The sequence below is a fragment of the Myotis myotis genome, unplaced genomic scaffold (genome assembly GCF_014108235.1).
Source record: "Myotis myotis isolate mMyoMyo1 unplaced genomic scaffold, mMyoMyo1.p scaffold_m19_p_5, whole genome shotgun sequence".
Lineage (NCBI taxonomy): Eukaryota > Metazoa > Chordata > Mammalia > Chiroptera > Vespertilionidae > Myotis > Myotis myotis.
This window is the reverse complement of record NW_023416357.1, coordinates 42,477,645-42,501,344: the sequence shown is the minus strand read 5'-3', so window position 1 is coordinate 42,501,344 and position 23,700 is coordinate 42,477,645. Positions and strand designations below refer to the sequence as shown.

Below are 23,700 nucleotides of genomic sequence, written 5' to 3'. Positions count from 1 at the left end.
AATGTACCAAGCACTATTTATGTCCTCAAAGACACTTCTGCTGTCCACTCTGTACACATTTAACCTTTTGTGAATGGTCAAGTTTTAAAGGATTTACAAAGAAACAATTCTGTGAACTGTCTGTTCATACTGATCTATCACTCAAATCTTGGGATTTCTTTTCATGGGTAAGGATCAAAAATACTCTATTAGCATGTGTTTTAAGATGCATAAACAATGAAGCATATCAATACATATAACATCAGCCACTCAATTTAATACAAATTTGAGAAAGGAAATAATAAAGCCAATTGGAACAAATATTTATTATATGCCTACAAACCTGGGGAGGTGAGAGGAAGAGACCGAAAATCAAATCTGTAATTACACTGCACTGTGATTAGATCTAAATTAGAAGCCTGAATGAAATGCAATCAAAGCAGGTTTGGAGGATGGGGGCAGAGCACCAAAGTCAGTCCTTTCCCCCAACCTGGATAGGAACTCAGAATTATAGAGTAAATGTCAAGTGAAAAAAAGTAGAATGAGTCAAAGACATTCAAGTTAAGTATGGATACGAGGAAGTCATTTCAAAAAGAATAGAGAGGATAGGCTGATTTGGGGGAGAAGGGGAGATGCTTGGTTAGGTTCTAAACAGTCATATATTCTTACAAATGTTTACTGAATACCTACTCAGGTAATGATTTGGTTTAGAGCTCAAGAGAGGAATGGGCTAGAGACATGGACTTGGAAACCATTGGCATATACATGGTAGCTACAATTTTGACAAATGAAACTGTCCATGAAGAACACAAAGTAGAGGCTCCAGTGTGGTTCCAATTCTTGCGGTTATCCTGCTGGGGCTGAGTACTGAGTTCCATGGAGGCATCTGACCCCGCTGAGCTTCCCAAGCTGCTTAAGCTTTAGGAGCTCTTTCTCTTCACCTAATATTATCATTGGCTCAATTATGGCAGAGTGATAAAGAGAATTACTCTCAACACCATTAATTTTCATTCACACTAAAAGATGATATTTACATTTCGCTACCAATCCTTCAACAACCTTGAATCCATACAAGATTGATATAGGTACAGTATATTCCCACAAACTCAATAAACATAATACAGTGAAGCTGAGAGCTTTCCAGGATCATAAAAAAACAAACTGGTGTTTGACACTGACATAAACTATGATGATGTGAAGAGATGTTGTAGTTCTGCAGACATATATTCTAAGTGCTGGACCCTCATGACAATGGCCATACACATCATCAACCAAGCACTGAAAGAGGACTATGAATTTAAACATTGTCTCTGGGTATGTTCTAGACCAGTAGTTCTCAACCTTCTGGCCCTTTAAATATAGTTCCTCATGTTGTGACCCAACCATACATTATTTTCATTGCTACTTCATAACTGTAATGTTGCTACTGTTATGAATCGTAATGTAAATATCTGATATGCAGGATGGTCTTAGGCGACCCCTATGAAAGGGTCGTTCGCCAAAGGGGTTGCGACCCACAGGTTGAGAACTGCTGTTCTAGAAGAGGTGTTCACTGTTGGGTCTATAATGAATCAGTTAGAAAACTGTCCTCCACAGTACAGTCGGGAATAGTTGAGTATTTGAGTATTGTAAAGGGTGGTCAAGATATTAGAGAGAAATTGCACCAAAATGAAAAAATCCACCCTTTTGTCAGAAAATCTATAAACATAATAAATAAATACTTTGAAGAATATGCCTTGGTTGGTCAAGATAGATTTTAAGCTAGTATTCCTGAAACAAAATTCATGATGACCTTCAACAAAGCTTCTAAAACAGTGGTTCTCAACCTTCCTAATGCCGCAACCCTTTAATACCGTTCCTCATGTTGTGGTGACCCCCAACCATAAAATTATTTTCGTTGCTACTTCATAACTGTAATTTTGCTACTGTTATGAATCGTAATGTAAATATCTGATATGCAGGATGTATTTTCATTGTTACTAATTGAACATAATTAAAGTATAGTGGTTAATCACAAAACAATATGTAATTATATATGTGTTTTCCGATGGTCTTAGGTGACCCCTGTGAAAGGGTTGTTCGACCCTCAAAGGGGTCGTGACCCACAGGTTGAGAACCGCTGTTCTAAAAGGATCACAGTTCACTTCAGCAATGGGAGCATTTGAAGGACCATCTGAAGAAAGTAGCCAGATATCCAAATGACATAAAATATGACAAATGTGGAGCCTGGCTTGAGTGGGAGATCATGCTCCAGTACTGTTTTCCATAGCTGGATATCAGTGTTAGCTACGTAATTTCTGATCTAAGTATTCACTTCTACCAGTTGCTAAGAAGCCCTTCTAGTGTTCATCCTAAAACAGGTCAAATTTCAGTGTCTACTGATTTACAGAAAATGCATCAGTTTGATCCATTTATTGTTCCAACTGTAAGCTCCATCTGCCATGAATTAGATGCCATTTCCACTAATGAAGAGGAAAAAGAAGAGAACAAAGCTGAATCCCATATCAAACACAGAACCACAGATTATTAGACCAGTCTAGGTCTTCACGTAAAAGTATTTGAACAGTTTCTTGAAAACCTGGATAAATCCCAAAAGAACTTCTCCAGAAGATAACAAAAAAACTTCCGAAAATAACAAATCCCCTCCAATGTGGATAACTCCTTCCTTCAACCACGAATCAAATACTTCAAGAGATATTTAATAATAAATATGGCAGAACCAGGTATGTATTTTAATGCCCAAAGCAAAATCTCCTTTTCTTGAAAAATAACTATGTTAGAAAGATTCCTAAGACTACCAAAGAAGAATGTACAGGTTCCTGGAAGGAACAATATTGGGAGGAATAAATGGATTGCAGATAAATTTGTAAAATTTAATATTATACAAAGATAATTTTAAGATTTCTAATATAAATATCCACTTCTACCAGTTGCCATATATAGAGGTAACTGAGCAGTAATATGCCCATGACTTTAATTTCAGCTCACTAGATATAGCCTCCATATTTCTGGAGTCAATATTCTAGGTGAATGAGGGCTTTGTTCTTAAGTCTAAGATACTTAAGTTAATTATACCTAAAGTGTATATTCAGTCACTTCTTTGCTTACTGATATTTTTATAGGTCAGGCCACATCCCACTGCCCATCTTTTTAAAATAGTTTTAAACTGAACATCTAAATCTACCAAAACTTGAATTCAAAAGATGTGTTACTAGATAATAATATTAGGGCCTACTAGAGTATTGTTTACAACTGTTGCAATTGTAGCTCCTAACTTCTTCCCTTAGAAAACAACTGGAATGATTAGATTTGTCTACATCATAAAGTAGCAGCTTAGAAAAACTAACCAACTTTACCAACATAAAACCTATTATACTTGTCAAAACACTTGAACTTTCTATATATCCAGATACTTAAATTTAATTTTAAAGTTTTTATTTCCTCCATAGTTGATTTTCTGTGATAGATTCTGAAGTGTCAGATTTCTTCTGTCTGATTTTATAACCAATCTAAACATAACAGTCCTTCTGGTTTGCATTCTATCTTCTGAGAAACACTGGGAAGCAAGCTATCAGGCTGGTACTTTCTGTGATTTATGAAAATTTTCCTTCCTTTGCATTTCCTTTAACATTGTCTTCTCTATAGCTACACCATCTTAAAAAAAAAAAATTTTAGTTTACATAAACACTTTATAATGCAGTCAACACACTGAAATGTCTTGCATTTCTCTTTTTCAACTTTTTGAGAAAAATAAAGACTATTGTGCAATTTTTAAAACACCACACACGCAAAGTAGGAGGAAAGTCAAAGCCCTAACTGGTTTGGCTCAGTGGATAGAGCGTCGGCTTGCGGACTAAAGGGTCCAAGGTTCAATTCCGGTCAAGGGCATGTACCTGGGTTGTGGGCACATCCCCAGTAGGGGTGTGCATGAGGCAGCTGATCGATGTTTCTAACTACCTCTCTCCCTTCCTCTCTGTAAAAAATCAATAAAATATATATTTTTTAAAAAGTACCAAAGTCTATTTAAGACACCAATATTTAAGAGGTACCGACAGCAACAAGGAATGATTAGGAGAGGAAGGGGAAAAAAAACAAGGACTCTTCTACAGATGGCAAGGGAAGAAAGCATATTAAGGAATGAAGAACTGTCAGGGTAAAAGATAAAAATACCCAGGCACTCCTGAATTTTTCTGATATAGTGGTGCAAGGCCATGCAATATTATCGTGCATCCAAGTGTGAAAATGTTAGGGAGAAAAGGAGAGGACTGACAAGTACACATATTGGTAAACCCTAAAAGTCCTTTCTTCTAGTAACCATAGCACTATTATAAGTATAGATTATTTCTACTCCTCTTTCAAAATCACATTTTTAATGGAACATTAAGAATATGGTTAAATTACAATTCCTATGTTCAAGAAATTATCTCACAGTGAGTACATATGATTAGATTCTAGTAAATGAAGTACATTGTAGAAATCTAATAAACCTTTTCTTACTAGACCCAGTCACAGTGCAATGTAATTACAGGTTCACTAGGTCCCCCCAAGTTTATAGACATGTAATAAATAAACATTTGTTTGAATTTGCTTTGTTATTTCCTTTTTCAAATTCGTATTGAGTAGCTGATGTGATATATTCACAGGCTTCATAGTTTAAACACTTAAAATAAAATTCATAGCCCCACAAAGCACAGAGGCAAAATAAAGGTAGGATTAGCACACTTTTTCAATAGTCTATCTATATAGACCCAGAGAGCCACCTAGAGGGAAAAGACTTCATAAGTATTCAGTGCACAATGCTCATATACTATCACCACTCAAAACCTCCATAAAACAAGAATATTTGTTATCCTGTCTCTGGGAGTTTTCCTCAGGATAAAATAATTATGTAAATATGTTGCACTAATAAAACTTAAAATTAATTTTTAAATATCTGCATATGGGTCACTAACAAGATGCAATTCCAGAAGGGAACGCTGCTTCCTTAATGTATCTTCAAAAATATCTTAGTGGCCGAAACCGGTTTGGCTCAGTGGATAGAGCATCGGCCTGTGGACTGAAGGGTCTCAGGTTCGATTCCGGTCAAGGGCATGTACCTGGGTTGCGGGCACATCCCCAGTGGGAGATGTGCAGGAGGCGGCTGATCAATGTTTCTCTCCCATCGATGTTTCTAACTCTCTATCTCTCTCTCCCTTCCTCTCTGTAAAAAATCAATAAAATATATTTAAAAAAAAATATCTTAGTGTACACTGGGGTGGTGTATGACAACAACAACAACAAAAAAAATTAGATGGAAAGTAAAGAACCATGGTACTTTACTTAATCAAAATTTTCCAAACAGATTTTCATTAAAGCTTATAAAACACCATTTCAATAATTCATGCTTTTATTAATATAAGACCCCTGTCGTACCAAAATTATTTTAACTTTTATAAAAGCTGGAAAAATACAAATAAATGAGTTTTTGAAATATTTTTATTCTTATTTTGAGTTTTTAATAAACTACGGATCCATAAGCCCAATTTTTTCAATCAACCATTTCCAAGAAATCCTCTATAAAGCCTCTCGCCCATAGATCTAGGTCAGATATCCCCCTTCTGTAACCTCTTGAATTACCAACTTTAGTTTCATGCTATTGAAATCCCACTCATCCTTTGGAGCCTAACTCCAATACTGCTGTCCTCTTTCTGCGTGAACTAGCTGTGGCTTTCCCTATTGTGAGTACCTCCTACACTTAGTACATCTTTTAAGGATGCAAATTATGCTGCTTCTTTTGGAGGGCTTATCTACATGTCTGATACCCCACATGCTTTTAGTTCCTTTAGGGGAAGAACATTTCCATTTTTTGTTACACCCTTTAATAAAGACATAAATTGTGGCAGAAGCCCCTGAATAAGTATTTGTTTCTTTATCTGCTAGGAATTAAACAAATGGCCTAAAATTATCTTCGTTATTAAAAAGTTAGCAAATAAATGCTCTAGTAGACTATACGTACCTGTGTTACAAAGTAAAATGCTTAGTTTGTAATTACCTCAGAGCTTAATTTTTTAAAAAGTGAACATACTACTTCATACCTACTAGGATGGCTATAATTAGAAAAATGGAATATAACAAGTGTTGGCAAAGATGTGGAGAAATTGGAACCCTTGCTGGTGGTAATACAAAATAATGCAGCCACTATGGACAATAATTTGGTGGTTCCTCAAAAAGCTAAAAGGTGATCACCAAGCAACTCCATTCCTAGCTATATACCCAAAAAAACTGAAAGCAGAAACTCAAACAGATATGTGTACACCAATATTCACACGTAGCATTATTCACAATAGCGAAAAGGAGGAAACAACCGAAGTGACCAACAGATTAATAACACAATGTAGCATGTACATACAGTGGAATATTATTCGGCCATAACAAAGAAATTCTGATTCATACTACAACATGGCTGAACCTTGAAAACTTTATGCTAAGTGATATGAGTCAAACACAAAAGGAAAATATTGTATGATTCCACTTATATGAAATATCTAGAAGAGACAAATTCACTGATACAGAAAGTATATTAGTAGTTACCAGGATTAGGGAAATGGAGTTACTAAATGGCTACAGAGTTTCTGTTTGGTGTGATGAAAAAATTTTGGAAATAGACAATGGTAATGGTTACACAATGTTATGAATATAATTAATGTCACTGACTTGTACACTTAAAACTAATTAAAATGGCAAATTTTATGTAATATATTTTTCCCCACAATCTTTAAAGATTAATAATATATTCAAAACAACTGAACTGTACATTTTAAATGAGTAAACTGTATATTTAAATACCTCAATGAAGCTGTTAAAATATATATATAAAGATTTGAAAATATGTTATGTATAGCATTATAAATACTTGATTTACTAAATTACTATTAATAATTACCTGATGAATGTGGACACAAAAGTCTATACACAATTTTTAAAGTTTCATGGAAAAAATAATCATTCACAACTAGGACCCAAGAGGAATATAAATTATGTATTATCTATTTATGTCTTCCATACTAAGTTATTCTAGCTCTCACACAAATTTTAAAAAGGGGGAAATTTTGGATACCACTCATACATATTCCCCTGTGATTCATTCATTTATTATTTGACCCACTTATAACACCTCTGCCTTAGCCCCAAACTATTATTCAATTCTAATCATTTACTATAGAAAGAAGATATTTAAAAAACAAAACATCATTTAGAAATAATCTAATGAAAATTTTAAGAAATCTATCTGTGAAAGGTACGGCTGAACTATTCCCTCATTTAAGAAGAGGTACAAGAGACAGGTATTCTTGCATTTCAATTTTTTTAAAATTTGGATTGTAAGATGATGCTACGAGGGAAACAATGTTAAGTTACCATAATGTTCATACTGGGAATTCTACATACCAATGATTACCTACTCCAACTATACAAGATATCAGAATGCCAACAAAATTCTCAAAATTGTATTCACTGTAAGAGAAATAAACATATATCACAGAATGTGTTTAGCTAGGGATGGAAACACAAAATAGCCGAATAAAACATAACAATTCTAGAGTTAAAATAGTGTGTGCACAGATAATTTTTAGAGGGTTTATGAAGAGCCTGACCCCTAGTGGTTATAAACTATGGCTACATAATGCCAATTTTTTAATTTTTTTTTTTTTTGAGCAAGTGAAAAAGAAAAAATTAGGTGCTTTTATCGGATCTCAATTTCTATCAAAGAGAAATCTATGCCATTACAAATATGAAAGCTAGCTCAAATCACATTTTAGCTTATATTATCCCCATTGATTGTACGTCACAAAATCATCTCATCTAAATTCCTTCTTTCACAGATAAAGACTATGAGATTCAGATAAGTTTAAAAGCTTATACAGACTGAAAGACAGTGAACACATATAAAAAAGAAATAACTTGGAACTTCTTTAATTATGTAGTAACAGAAAAAAAAAGCCAACCAAAATATAGTATGTTGTACAATTTCCATATCAATATACTGATTTGAGAAGCAGTCATACTTCTTTTGAATGCCTGGAATACAACAAGCACAGCTCTAAAACCTTTCTTTTCATGCAACTGGATCCTGAAGAATTGTTACCTGGGGAAGAACATTGTAGGTCAAAGACCAGAGTGCTGTACACAGCAGTCAGTTACACAGCAGCTGCAAAATAAACACTTCCTCTACATTCTGACTCTATTAAGCATCTATGCCACACATTCCCCACCACCACCACTGCTGGTTAAAATTTCTTCCACATTCTTCCCTCAGTAGATTCTTAATTGCTGGGAGTATTCTACTCTAGACCCTCTTCTCACTTCATATTCACCTTCTATGTTCCATTTACATCAAGAAGTCAATACTTCCCAAGTCTAGAAATCCAGCCTAAAGCTCTTTCCTTTGCTCCCAACTTATTATCCAAAAGCCTACAAAGTGATTAATTACACTTTAAGGCCCCTCTAGAAGTTTAAACTCTCCGTGTGTAAAGTTGAAAACATCTTGATGCTCTCTTCCTGAATGACCCACCATCTAAAAGACTGGGTTGTCATCCTTGAGTCTTCCCTCATCCCCCACTTCCAGGCCCAAGTCAAATCAATCACTACCTGCTCATTTTCCCCATGCTACGGTTACTTTACTGCCACTTTCTCAGTTTAGGCTACCATCATTACTTTCTAGTAGTAACCAGCTTCCTAGCTTATCTCCAAGTCTTAATTTATCTAAGTACCACATTGGTGCCCCACAAATCCCAAATCTATTTCTGAATAGTCTTTCTAAAGTTCAAATCAGATCAATTCAACTGCTCTCCTCTTTGAACCTCTTCTATGGCTCACCACTACTCTTTGAAGATGATCCAAATTTCCTTTTTGTTATTATTACTTTTTTATTTATTTTTTTATTGTTTTCAGAGAGGAAGGAAGAGGGAGAGATAGAAACATCAATGATGAAAGAGAATCATTGATTGGCTGCCTCCTGCACGCCCCCTACTGGGGATCGAGCCCACAACCCGGGCATGTGCCCTTGCCCGGAATCAACCCTGGGACCCTTCAGTCCGCAAGCCGACGCTCTATCCACCAAGCCAAGCTGGCTGGGGCAAGATCCAAATTTCTTAACAAGGTTTCCTAGTTTATAAGACCTACAGAATAAAAGTACACTTACTTTTTCAGCCTCATATTTACCTCTCCTCTACCACCAACAGCTCACTTTCTCCTTGCAGGACTCAAGCACCAAGCTTATTTCCCATCCATTCTCAGCTACTTTTAATTCCCTGTATATACCATGCTATTCCCTGCAGCTAGATATGAAAATGGTATCCCTGCTACCTGGTACCTACTTATCTTCTCCTTCCCCGTTAATCCTTTACTTAGGTAACTCCTGTTCATCATGATCTCTCACCCAAGGCAATACAAAAAGACCTCACTACTAACTAAAAGAGATCTCCAAAACTTAGTTAGATGTCCCTCCTGTGTGCTCCCTATATTTGGCCACACAATGGCCACTAAATCATTGGATTTTGATACCCATTCATTTGTTTCTCTTCCACACCACAATGTGAACTCCTTGAGCATATGGCACACTAACACATACTCTTTAATGGTTGTTTAACAAATGAATGGAACCTGCAACATACCACAAAACCCTCTACTGTACTCTAAATTTATTACATTTCTAGTTTTAGAAAGTATCCCCTATGATATATTTGGAATAATAAATTGTCCAAAGAGATGTTATAATGGTCAGACTATACTCTCCAGTTACCAAACACTAATCTAGGTGTTGCTGTGAAGGTATTTTGCATATATGGTTATCATCTATAATCAGTTCACTCTGAGAAAAAGAGAATATCTTGAATGATCTGGGTGGGCCTGATTCAATTAGTTAAAATGCCTTATGAACAGAACGGAGGTTTTCCTGAGAAAGAAAAAAATCCCACCTGTGGACTAGAGCTTCAGCTTCTGCTTGAGCTTACAACCCTTCCTGACCGCCCATCTGTGGGTTTCAGACTGATCTGGCCAACCCCCACAACCATATAAGCCAATTCATCTCAATAAATAGCTTTATTCTGTTCTGTTTCTCTGATGGAACAGTGACTGATACAAGCACCTACTCAACAAAACTACACATCAGACCAGACCCTGAATATAACATGATAAAGAGGTCAAAAGACCAGAAAAGAACATTAATTTTAATTGAGGCCCTGTGCTATGCAATTTACATTCATTATTTCATTCAATCCTCACACCAACCCCATAAAAGTAGCAGTTATTCTCATTCATTCAACCTATGTATATACCTATCACTGCCAGTCACTGTTCTAAATGTGAGGAATACAGCCTGAAAGCACACAGACTAGGTCCCGCTGCCATGGAGCTTAGAGTATGGGTGAAGGTAATGAACCTGAGCGGTTACAGAAGCATGCCTCAGTCCATACAGCTGTATGTGAAGGTGTCAGATTTTTGACTTGAGTTGTGTGGTTCCGAAGCTCTTCTCATTTAATTCCAATGCAACAAGATATATTCACTGTGGAGGAATTTAACAAGCTGGGTACCCAGAAAATGTGCACTATAAGGTAAAGTGGCTTATGCCCAGATCCCAGTGTGTAATACAGACAGCAAGTTCCCCGATTAAAGAGAGGATGACATAATCCCTAAGAAAGATTCTGTGGAAGAGGCAGGAAGATTTGAACAAGTGCTTGAAAGAACACTAGTAGAGATGAAGCAACCTGAAAGTTAAGAAGCATAGCATGAACTGGGGCAAAGGAAGCTGCAGGATGTATTTTTAAGAAACTGAATACATAGTACAGTTTGACTAGAGTAGAAAGTCTGGATCCAGGAGCTGTGAAAAGGACTAGTCCTACCTCCCACATTCACCACAATTCCATTTCCCACCCCAGGTCCACTTCAAAAATCTTCAGAGTGCTAGGTTTGTTTGGAGGTCTTTAGATTTTACAGCACAAAAAGCAGTGAACTGACTGCATTTAAGAAGACTTTTACTAATGAAATGGACAAAGAAATAAATGAAGGAGAAAGAATAGGCTCAGAGGCAGAAGAATCAGAACACAATTATGAAGACTGAGGAAGAGGAGTCACCTATAGCACAGAAGGCTTCAAAGAGGAGGAAGAATGCAAAATGACTAGGATTCAGTAGCTTTAGAAAGCTGAGTTTCAATAGTATGTGTGTGTAGTTCAGAAAATAGAAGCTTTATTAACAGAAAATGAATAGCAAAATTTGGACAGAAAAAAAATAGTCTAACCTTCAGCGAGTTTTGAGGACAAAAGGCAAATGTACAAGTAAAATATTTCAAGAGTACAGAGTGTTCTTAAATATAAGGTATAATTATTTCTATCCACTCCTTGTACATATCTCAATTAACTGGGCATTAAAAATAAAGAAAAATGTTGTATAGACTTATTTTCTTCAGAGTGAGACCTATCAAAAGTCTATCATTTTAAAACATAGGTGTTATTCCAAGGGTTTCTATATCAAGTTTGAACACATGTAGAATAGAAAACATTTCTGTAATGCATCATAAAACACCATTAAGCTTTATATAAATAAATAAAAACACGGATTTCTCTCCTACACTATGTAATGATTTTTTTTTAAGGCTGTGAAAACAGCCATGGGAATTCAATAGGAAGAAGTGTAGAAAATTGAGCAGTCACTAAAAACAAAAATTCATGTCATAACCCGGCCTGAACCTGTCACTAGCTCACTTTACACCTTATATAAATAATTTAGTGTCTTTACATTTTAAATACAAATAAAATGCACACATCACACTTCATTAATCAGGCTAATATATTTAATATTCAAAAAAGAAATCAGAATATTTTTAAATAATCCAAATTTTAAAAATAAGGTTGACTCTTCAGTTAATGCAAAAAGCCTTCAGTTAACAGGATTTTAAAATATTTCCTTTTTACAGGAAGTTAAAAATGTGATGCAATTTTCAAAAATATATCTAAGCATTAACTATTAATTGTAAAAAGTAATCCTCAGAGAGCAAACTTGCACAAAAAGAACAAAAAAAAATGGCTTGAAGTTACAATAAGAGCAAAATAGGAAAATGAGTTTCACTATAAAAATTTGCAGACATAAAATTTCATTTACCTTTTTGAACATAACTAGTGAGATGACTGCTGATGCTGTGAAAAGTGCTGCTATGATTATCATCATGATTCCAACAGGAATACTTTTGTTGAGACCAGTAAGGGATGAAATCCAACCACTATGAAGTAACAAAAAGAAAGTATAATTAGGTAAATAAATCAATGCACATTAAAAAATAACATTAACAACTAACATATATTCAGCTCTTATGAACCAAGCAATGTTCTTGTTCTTTATACATGTTAACTCATTTAATTCTCACAACAATCCTATAAGATAATGTTGTTTTTAATCTCTATTTTATATGTGAGGAACTGAGTCACTGAGTTACTCAGTACCTGCCCAAGGTCATACAGCTAAATGGCATAGTATGAATTCAACCCCCAGCCTTAAGTGTATACCATCAGATTTTATATTTTTTAAGCCTAGGAGTTCATTATTACTTTCTTTTAAAGTTCATTTTAAATTCTGCTTAACTATGGAAGAAAATATTTGCAAACCATATATCCAACAAAGGGTTAGCATCCAGAATATATATAAAGAACTTTCAAACCTCAACAGTAAAAAAAAAAAAAAGATAGGAAAATGGGCAAAAAAACATGAAGAGATATTTCACAAAGAGGATACAAAGATCACAAATATGCACACGAAATGATGTTCAACATCATGAGTTATTAGGGAAATACAAATTAAAACCTCAATTAGATATCACTACACACCTATCAGGATGGCTAAAGTAAAATCAGTGACAATACTAAATGCTGGTGAAGATGTGGAGGCTGAATCACTCACACATAGTTTGTGGGAATGTAAAGTGGTACAGCCATTCTGGAAAACTCTCAGTTTCTTAAAAAACACTAAATATGCAACTTCCATATGAACCAACAATTACAATCTTCAGTATTTATCACAGAGAAATAAAAATTTATGTTCACAAATGTTTATAGTGACTTTATTCATAATAGCCCAAACACTAGGAACTCCAGAGTCCTTCAACTCTGGTTAAACAAACTGTGGTACATCCGTACCATGAAATACTACTCAGGAATAAATACACACAACAACCTGAATGAACCGTCTAAGAATGATGCTGAGGGGAAAAAAGCCAAAAGTTACACAATGTATAATTCCATTTATATAATTATATAATTTATATAATTCCATTTATATAATTCTTGAAATGACAAAATAACAGAAATGACGAACAGATTAGTGATTGCTGGCGTTAAGGAGGGAATCAGAGCAGGAGGAAAGTGAATGTGGCTATAAAAGGGCAGCATGAGGGATCCTTTGGTGATGAAGTGTTCTCTATCCTGACTTAATGTCATAATCCTGGTTTTGGTATTATACCATAGTTTGACCAAGATATTACCACTGGGGGAAACTAGGGAAAGAATACTTGGGATCTCTCTGAATTATTTTTTTTATAATTGTATGTGAATCTACAATTAACTCAAATAGTTTAAATCTGCTGAATTACATGAGATTCATCTTAAAATAGGTCATCCTATATGCACACTCACTTGCAGTCTCCTGTGCTATTTCATTACTGCACATGCTGTTGTGCTCAATTTTAACACTTTTTCACAGTTTGTGCTAAAGAGTAAGATATTACTTCAATTTCATAATAAAAAAAAAACTTGTGCTTTTAACATAAGCAGTGTATTTTAATTAAATATTTAAAACATTTCCTCAAATGCCAAAGACTAAGCACTATTTAAAATGGTAATGAAAGCACCGGCCTATGTGGCTCAGTGGTTGAGCATTGACCCATGAGCCAAGAGGTCACTGTTCGATTCCCAGTCAGGGCATATGCCTAGGTTGTGGGCTTGATCACCAATAGGGGGCATGCAGGAGGCAGCTGGGTGATGATCCTCTCTCATCATTAATGTTTCTATCTCTCTCTCCCTCTCCCTTCCTCTCTGAAATAAAAACATTTTTTTAAATCTTAAAAAATAAAAAAGATAATGCTTTTTCCTAGGACTTAAAATATCAATATATTATTTGCATTAGATCTGCAAAGCTACCGAAAGTTATCTGATTGCCAGTCACTACTCCAATTCAGTAGTAGCATACTAAATGTAAGTCCTCAATACACTGTAGTTACATGCTCATTTTAGTTTATGTACACTGCAGTAAATTTGCCCAGAATATGCTCTTATCTTATAAAAATTCAATTGTGCCAGGCCAGTGTTGCTCAGTGGTTGAATGTCCATCTATGAACCTGGGGGTCTCAGTTGGAATCTCAGTCAGGGGACATGCCTGGGTTGTGGGCTCAATCCCCAGTAGGGGGTATATAGGAGGCAGTCTCTCCAGTCTATCGATGATTCTCTCTTCTTTCTTTTATAACTTGAGTTACAAATTTAAAGTTGAATTCTTAAAAATAAATAAATATATATATATTGATTTCAGAGAGGGAGATAAATTTAGAGATGTGCTCTTTTCCACCTGTTGTTTCATTCAAGGAGTGTTTGCTCCACAGTGTATGAAGGGAGATATAAATCTGCTATTACCTCCTAGCCTGGGTCCAAATAGTGTCCACTTCTTAGGACCTCCTAATGAATGACCATTTTGTCATACGGAGAATGATTATATTATTTAAAAATATATGTATAGATTTGGAAGCAGATGAAGTGTCCATCAGTAGATAAGTGGATAAAAAAGCTGTGGCCCATTTATACAATGGAATACTACTTGGTTATAAAAAAGGAAGGAAATCTTACCTTGTGTGACAGCATGAATAGACCTGAAAAGTGTTATGCTAAGTGAAATAGCCCAGTCAGAGAAAGACAAGTACCATATGATTTCACTCATATGTAGAATCTAATCAGCAAAATAAACTAAAAAACAAAATCGAAACAGACTCACAGATAGAGAACAGACTGACAGCTGTAAGAGGGGAGGAGGGTTGTGGGGCTAGGTGAAAAAGGTAAAGAGATTAAGAAAAAAACAACAACAAGAAGAAAACTCATCGACATAGACAACAGTATGGAGATTACCAGAGGGAAGGGAAGTGGGGGAGGTAGAAGAGTTAGTATAAGGGAGATAAATGGTGATGGGAAGAGACTTGACTTGGGGTGGTGAACACACAATACAATATACAGATGATGTATTATAGAATTATACACCTGAAACCTATATAATTTTACTAACCAATGTCACCCTAATAAATTCAATAAAAAAGAAAATATAGCCCTGACCAGTTTGGCTCAGAGGATAGAGCATCAGCCTGCAGACTCAAGGGTCCCAGGTTCGGTTCCGGTCAAGGGCATGTACCTTAGTTGCGGTCACATCCCCAGTGGGGGGTGTGCAGGAGGCAGCTGATCGATGTTTCTCTCTCATCGATGTTTCAAACTCTCTATCCCTCTCCCTTCCTCTCCGTAAAAAATCAATAAAATATATTTTTTTAAAAAAAGAAAATACATATGTATGTATGTGATACAGTGATTCCACTCTTCAAAGACGTATGTCCATGCACATGTGTGTGTATATGAAAACAGGTTTGTAATACCTAAAATAGTGCTTTATACATAATAGGTCCCTTTTCCTTAAAACCCTTGAATTTCTTTTCTCTCCCTTCCACTGTCCTTGGCCTTCCTATCTGATCACTCCTCAGTCTCCTTTTTACAAATTTTCCTCTTAGTGCCCATGATATACACATTTATTTAAACTAGATATAATGTGCCAATTTTAAAAATGGGAACATAATTTTCAAATAAAATGGCTTTTCAAAAGGTTATATCTTAGAAAATTAAATACTAAAAACTGCAATTTTTACTTTTATTTATTTCCTTTTGCTAATGTGGCTTTTCTCTGTTAACTATTTTTAGGAAGCCAAAAATTACATAAACATACAAGATGAACAGATGAACTAGAGTAATAAATGACTTACCAGTTGCCCCAGTTGTGAAATCCTGCAGCCTGTAGTACATGAACGGCAAACTGACAAATATAGACGAAGAAGAATACAAAGAATCGGAATGAACTGTCACTCCTTTTTAAAAAGGCGGGGGGGGGGGGGGCACGGGAGGGAGAGAAGAAAGGAGACAATGTCATTTTTCTTAATACCTTTATATTCACATGCAGACTGACACTCAATGTTAAAAAATAAAATATTTTTAAATATACCAGCAGCAACTACCTGAGACTTGATATTACAATAACATAATTTATGTGAAACCATTATCCAAATACTAGATGATATTGTTTTTATTACCGCAACCTCACTTTTCAATTTCCAGCTGTACAACAAAATATCTTAACAAAAAAAATGTAGTTTTCCTTTTTTTTACTAGTTTCACTGAATTATAGTTAACATACAATAAACTGCAAATATTTTAATGTACAGTTCAATGGTTTGATATATGTATATACCCATGAACCTTCTCCAATAAAAATCATACTTATCCCGTTTCTTGTGCACATAAGTAATCCCTCCCTCTCCACCCCACCGTTTTCTGTCAGCATAGCTTTCATATTTTAGAGTTTTATATAAATGGGATCATACACTATATACTTTTTTCTTGTCTGCCTTTCACTCAGCAAAATTATTTTGAGATTCACTCAATGTTGCATGTGTCAAAAGTTCCTTCCTTTTCAATGTTATGTAGCAGTGCATTGTATAGATAGACCAATTTTATTCATTCACCTACTGATAGTATTGTTTCTGGAACACCTGGGAAGTTTATGTTTAACATTTTAAGAAACTGCCAAACTGTTTAATGAAGCATTTATTCCATTTTATATTCCCAACAGCAGTATATAAGTGTCCAGTTCCTCCACATCTACACTTGGTATGGTCAACCCTTTACATTTTAGCCGTGCTAACAGGTATATAGTGACATCTCCTCTGATTTCAATTTGCATTTCCCTAATACTTAATGTTGCTGAGCACTATTTCAAGTGCTTTTTGTCATCCATACATCTTTGGTGAACTGTTGACCACCCACAAAGCCAAAACTGTTGCATACATTATCTCTAATCCTCTTATCAACTCAGCAAATACTATCACCAATTTACACTCAACAAACAGAGGCACTGCTAGTTTTTACTGCATTTTCCTAGGAGCACACAATTTTTAAGTGGGGAAGCCAGAATTCTAACCTTTTCTCAGTATGTTTCCAATAGTTATACTTCTTCAACAACACACTGCCGCATTAATAACTGCCTAATAAATATTTTAAAGTATTTACATAATGCTTAGTGATTTGGGGAAGCATAAAATTAAGAACAGTTATAATCTTTTAAAAACATATAAATGAGCCCGGCCAGTGTGGCTCGATGTTTGAGCGTCCACCCATGAACCAGGAAGTCACAGTTCAATTCCTGGTCAGGGCACATGCCCAGGTTTCGGGCTTGATCCTCAGTAAGAGGTGTTCAGGAGGCAGCGGATCAATGATTCTCATCAGTGATGTTTCTACCTCTCACTCCTCCCTTCTTCTCTGAAATCAATAAAAATATATTTTTAAAAAACACACATATAAATGACAAAATGGCAACTCCAAGTTTAATTCTGATACCTAATAAACTTAACTTTTAAAATCACATATAGCCCTAGCTGGTTTGGCTCAGTGGATAGAGCATTGGCCTGCGGACTGAAGGGTCCCAGGTTTGAATCCAGTCAAGGGCACATACTTCGGTTGCAGACTCCTCCCCAGCCCGGGGCCCTGGTCGGGGTGCGTGCAGGAGGCAACCAATTATTGTTTCTCTCACATCAATGTTTCTCTCTGTCTTTCCCTGTCTCTTCCACTCTCTCTAAAAATCAATGGAAAAATATCGCCCTAACCGGTTTGGCTCAATGGATAGAACATCAGCCTGCGGACTGAAGGGTCCCAGGTTCAATTCCGGTCAAGGGCACACGCCCAGGTTGCGGGCTCAATCCCCAGTAGGGGGCGTGCAGGAGGTAGCCAATCAATGATTCTCTCTCATCATTGATATTTCAATCTCTCTCTCCCTCTCCCTTCCTCTCTCTGAAATCAATAAAAATGTATTTTTTAAAAAAGAAAGAAAAATATCCTCAAGTGAGGATTAAAAGATATATATATATATGTGTGTGTGTGTATATATACACACACACACATATACATATACATACATACATATGTAAGCCCAGCCTAAAAAGTTTTAGTTACCCATTATCTACGGACTTACATAGTATGTTCAGATGTTTGTTTCATTTCTTAATCATCGTTTTTAAAATATAATACAAAGCCCTTAAATATCCCGACTGCCCTTTCTCAAAGGCAGAAATCGCTATCAAAACCAATCTCAAATACTAGTAAAGCACCTACATGAATAAGTAAAATCTCTTTTTAAATCCTATATTTAATATAAATAATCATATCCAATGTATCTGGTTTGAGTTTCATATTTATGGAAGAAATCTGTGGTTAATAAATGTTTAACAAACTTTACTAACTACTTCCAAAGATACTTTGGCTCACCAACACTTGGCTTTCTGGATGAAGAAAATCCCGAAGTTATACACTGAGTAGGTATATTAATGATTTCAAATATTCTAATTTCAACTTTCCCCATAAAATTTTTTTCCTCAGTTCTGCTCCAAATAGTGAAACCCAGATAATTAGCATATTTGTGATATACTCTAAAGGCTTGCAATTCAGCTAAAAATCTAGCCGACAACTGGCAAAGAAAGAGAATAAAAGGAACTGAGTGATTTCAAGTAATAAATGGCAAAAGACTGGCTTTTTGTTTGTTTTGTCACTTGAGGACATTTTTCCATTACTTTTTTTAGAGAGAGTGGAAGGGGCGAATGGGAGGGAGAGAGAGAAAAACATAGATGTAAGAGAGACACATCGACTGATTGCCTCCCACTCATGCACTGACCGGGGCCAGGGATCAAACCCACAACCCAGGTACATGCCCTTGACTGGGAATCAAACCTGTGACCCTGTGGTCCCAGGGCCACTCTAACCACTTAACAACACCGGCCAGGGCAAAAACTGGTTTTTAATAGTCTGTTTGGCTACATTAGTCATAGAGGTTTAAAATCCAAAATCTCTAGTCTCAGGTCACTTTTAAAATTTCAAATTGATACATCCCCATTGCCACCCACCAGTTTCATTATGGTTATACTGGTAACATAACGAAAGTAGGCAGGCAGAAGCCAGATGTCAAAAAAATTAAAAAGTGATAAACCTTGTGGGCCAGGCTTATATAACAAGGAAAAGAACCCTCTTCCTACATCGTGCAAAAAAGTAAATAGTTCCTTTTAATTTCTCTCCAACCCACATTTACAGAGGTCCCTCGCCCCATTCCTTGACAACCAACCTCCCATATTTCAATATATACCCAAAGGTTCTTTCCTCATTTTCTCTCCTCCCACCTATTTTCCCCTGCATTTTATTTCTAATCAATTTAGTTTTCTGTTGAGTGACACCTTTTCTCTCCAAATTCTCAATCTTCTCTCTTTTCTTTCTGTCCCCCCAACCCCATCTGTTTACATATCTGGGTTTCTAATTCCATATTTTGTGTGTGTGAGGTGGGGATGGTAAACATTCTAGTTAACCAAAGAAATTTTATCTTGAAATGGAAAAAAAGTTAAATAATTGAATGTGACCCTCTCATTTTCCTAATATATCATCTGCACAATACTGGCACATGCCTATTTCTCAGTAATGCTACCTCTCATTCATGAGAATTGAAAGAGGTTCATTATTCATAAATTAGTTTATTCAAATAAAAATGAGTTGATAAAGAACTGAATATGTGGACTCAAACAGTGCTAGCATCTAAATCAGCATTTCCCAATGTTTATTTCTTAAAACAATAGTCTAAAAAGGTGCTTGACAAAATAATAAGTATAATAATAATGGTTTCATGGTCAAATCATAAAACACACTAGGCTCTTAAAGAGTCTAAGAAATCCTAAAATGAAGTAACTTGCTTAACTTTATTATCCAGCTATTCCCAAACGGAAAACTAATGAACTGTTTTTTTCCACAACACCTACTAATTGCCCACAGAATATGCATTTAGGAAATGTTACTCCTAACCAACAATTAAATATACCATGAAAAGTATTATACTTCATCTTATAGTCTAAGTAGTTTTAAAATGTTGCTGTCTTTTGAAAAACCAAAAGTGAATTTACACAGAACATACTTACAAAGTTGCTAGGTGAAAGTGATTCACTTTAAACATTGCATGCATTTACGTTACCTAGTTTCATTTTAGATTTAGGCTATAATGACCACTTGTGATTGAATACACATGCATATGATATATCGACTTTTCTGAAGGTGTTATACAATAATAAAAAATTTTTTTAATGAAAATGCCAATTTTCCCATTAAAGTGTACCATGAGTATTTACTTCACAGGTTTTAAAGAGCATATTTTAAAGTACACACATTTTACCTGAAAGCTCCGTAAAGTGGTCTGTACCAACAGACAAATGAACAAGGAGTAAAAAGCAAGAACCACAGGATACTCAATCCAAAATCAACCCCTCTTGTAGCATCAACACAAAACCAAGCCAAGCATCCGAAGATATTTAGAAACAGTGTTACCGTATGGACTGTGGAATCAAAAAACAAAATAGAAATGTTTACAATCAATTTATGAGTTCATTCAACAAAAATTATAAATGAAAAAAATACTTCCCAAGAGCGAATGTATTTTACACCATGTTTTCATTTAGTATTTTTCAAAACATTGTTGTTTCTTATGCATTTGATTTGAAAATAGAGTAATCACAGGAAAAGGTGTCCTAATACATGCACTGTTTGGCAAAAAATTTTTTGGCCCTTTTTTCAAGGGCAATTACACAGGTAAACCAGAGAAGCACTACCTAAAGGGCCTCTCCCCTGAGAAGGGAACATGTGATATGTCTCTTGATTGAAGACTCAGGAAGAAAGTAGTGCCTGCCAGGAAAGGAACCAGAACTTGGGAGGGAAAAGATCCTACACTCAGAACTATATTTTTACAGAGTGGGTCTGCAGACGTCTCTCCAAGCAGATTATACACAGAAGAGAAGTAACCTGTGCAATCTCATTATGACATTTTTAAACAATAAAACTGGAATCATTGGACTAAAAATAATCAGGATTTTTAATTCCTCTTCACTGAGTTGTCCATTTTTTTTTCAAGTCCTGGGATTCAAACTGTGTTTTGGTAGAAGATTACACTTATTAAAGAAAAAAAAGTACACTATGATGCATTTCAGCTCCAGTGGCAGACCTTTCTTTAGTTAACACAAATAGATCTTGGCAAACTCTTCATATGTTATTAATAATTACTTTCCCTGACAGACCAAAAACAAAAAGTCTTGATAACATATAACTATACACTATAATCCTAAAAACCACATTTACCCATTATAATCATTTTAAGCACTTTCAAAAATTTATTACTGGCTGAATTTATTATAGAAAATAAATTCTTGCAAAAGTGAAAATAATTTTTAATGCAAATTATCAATACAATAAAAGAATATTGACAAACTACTACTTGAATAAAAATAAATAAAAACCTAGTGAATCTAAATAAAAAACTCACATTAAAAACAAATTTTAAAATCTCTTTAAGTTATTAATCAAATAAGAGTAATGATTAATGAAACAGGACAAAAACACACATACGAGGATGCCTCATCTAATTTGCTCTCATCTAACAACTAGATAAATACACAATCTCTAGAATAGAAGAAAAAGCTCCAGAGGAAAAGATCTAGATAATAGTGATATAATACTATTGAGCTAATCAATCTCTGTGTATTTCAATTTTTCATCTATAAAAATGCAGCTCTTCCAGCCTTAAAATTCCATTCCCCTCTATTACACAAGAATGACTTACTAATAACTTCCTCTGTCCCATAATAATAGTAGCAAGTGAATATTTAAATGGGAATTATTGGCGAATGCAGCTGTGATATTGTAGCACAAAACTGCGAAGACTTCAAATAAAAATCAATGTTTCATGACATCTGTCATTTGTTTTGACACATCTTTCAATTTTTAGGTTAATCTAATTATTACAAATTATAACTATTTTTCTAATTTCATCCGCTGACAGAAATCAATTGTTTTATTTCAGTTGAATATCAACCCATTATAAAAGATGAAAAAAAGAGTTTTCAAGCAAAGATCAAGTTGCGATAGTCCAGTTCTTGATGCATCAAAAGAAAAAGGAAAAGTTGCAGAAAGGTGCAATTACGTTAGCTGCAAAACAATTTAACCCTTTGTGGTCGTATTAAATTTGGACATGGGGGTCGTACTGGTCGGAATTAATTTCCATTGAAAGAGCAGTGATACATAACATGCAAGATTATGAAGGATAAACAAGATTTATTAATTCTTTTTTGGAACTACGTCACTACTAGTAGAATCACTACAAACGTTATCACTTTCTACGTCAGAGTCAGCATTCAAGGTGCCAAAATAAAACTCTTCATCGTTACTTTCAGATTCACAGTATACTTTCTTTCGGTAACTTTCTTTTTGCCATTTTGGAGTATTATTTTGAAATATCTTAACAAGCGAGAATGCCTAATTACAGTTAAACGTAATTTGTAAAGCTTTATTTGAAATTCTGCGAAGTATCTCCGAAGCTTGTCGATTTCTTCACTCTCAAAAGGTGACTGACTCGCCACAGTGTTTTGCATGGCGAGTGTGGAACGACCGCGTTTGTTTATATTGAGTTTCGATATCTCCGATTTGTCGGGGCAATGTTTTGGTTCGTGACAAGGTCGCTTAGACACTTAAGAGCTTTCAGAGAAATTATGAACTGATACATGAATGAATAGAGTTAAGATTCGTACGGCTCCTTGCTGTGGTGGCTGAGAGCAGACATACGACCGGAACGGTAAAAAAGCTTTGGTGGCTGAGAGTAGACAAACGACCGCAAAGGGTTAAGTGCAACAGAATGACCATATCAAGAATTTGGAAATGTGCTTCCAAAAATAATTGTCAAGGAGAATCTTATGCTAATGTTGATTCTTTGTAAAAACAAAACTGTGGACGTAAATGCAAAGATTATGGAGAAAAACTTGAAAAACTTAGACATATTCCTCTTAGCAGAAGAGGCACCATATTAGCCTTTGATAATATTTCTCCCGAAATACTGGATAATACATTTCTGTCACTTCAACAAGTTATGCTGGAAGCAATGAAGAACGATGGCTCCAATAATTTTAAGCTCATGCACACAGGGAAAGCAAAGCTTCGCAGCCAAGGGATCCTACCTACAAGTTTAAAATGCAGTAACGAAATTACTGAAAAATCCAGAAACTATCTGAACACGCAAAATAAAAATTAGGAGTACTATTTTTAATTTATTGTTTAATTTAATCTAGTTTTTTTATAATAAATGTTACGTTCTATATTTATTTTCTTTTGCTACTATTATTATGGGACAAATTACATTCATCAACTGCTACTATTATTATGGGACAGAGGGAGTACTTTAGTCCCATTAGGATTTCTAACTCTCATGAAAGTTTCCTTACTAACAAATTTACTCAAAATATTTTGCCTCAAAATAAAAGTAGTTCTGTTAAGAAGGGCTTAAAAACAGAATTGAAAAGATTGTGAGATAGAAAAGTATTACTCTGTAACACTAAAATGGCA

At 35.1% G+C, this 23,700-nt stretch overlaps 1 protein-coding gene and 1 pseudogene across 4 annotated transcripts in view; one reads left to right on the top strand and one right to left on the bottom strand.

Moving 5' to 3' along the window:
* Positions 1-23,700, bottom strand: part of SCAMP1 (secretory carrier membrane protein 1) — a 71,633-nt gene that overhangs the window by 3,239 nt on the left and 44,694 nt on the right. For all 4 annotated transcript variants that reach the window (XM_036308830.1, XM_036308831.1, XM_036308828.1 and 1 more), the window contains 3 exons: positions 20,492-20,651; positions 16,005-16,106; positions 12,113-12,230 (listed from right to left, as the gene is read on the bottom strand). In XM_036308830.1, coding sequence (XP_036164723.1) covers positions 12,113-12,230; positions 16,005-16,106; positions 20,492-20,651 — 380 coding nt within the window. The remainder of the gene's footprint in view (positions 1-12,112; positions 12,231-16,004; positions 16,107-20,491; positions 20,652-23,700) is intronic.
* Positions 565-2,766, top strand: LOC118656072 (annotated as a pseudogene).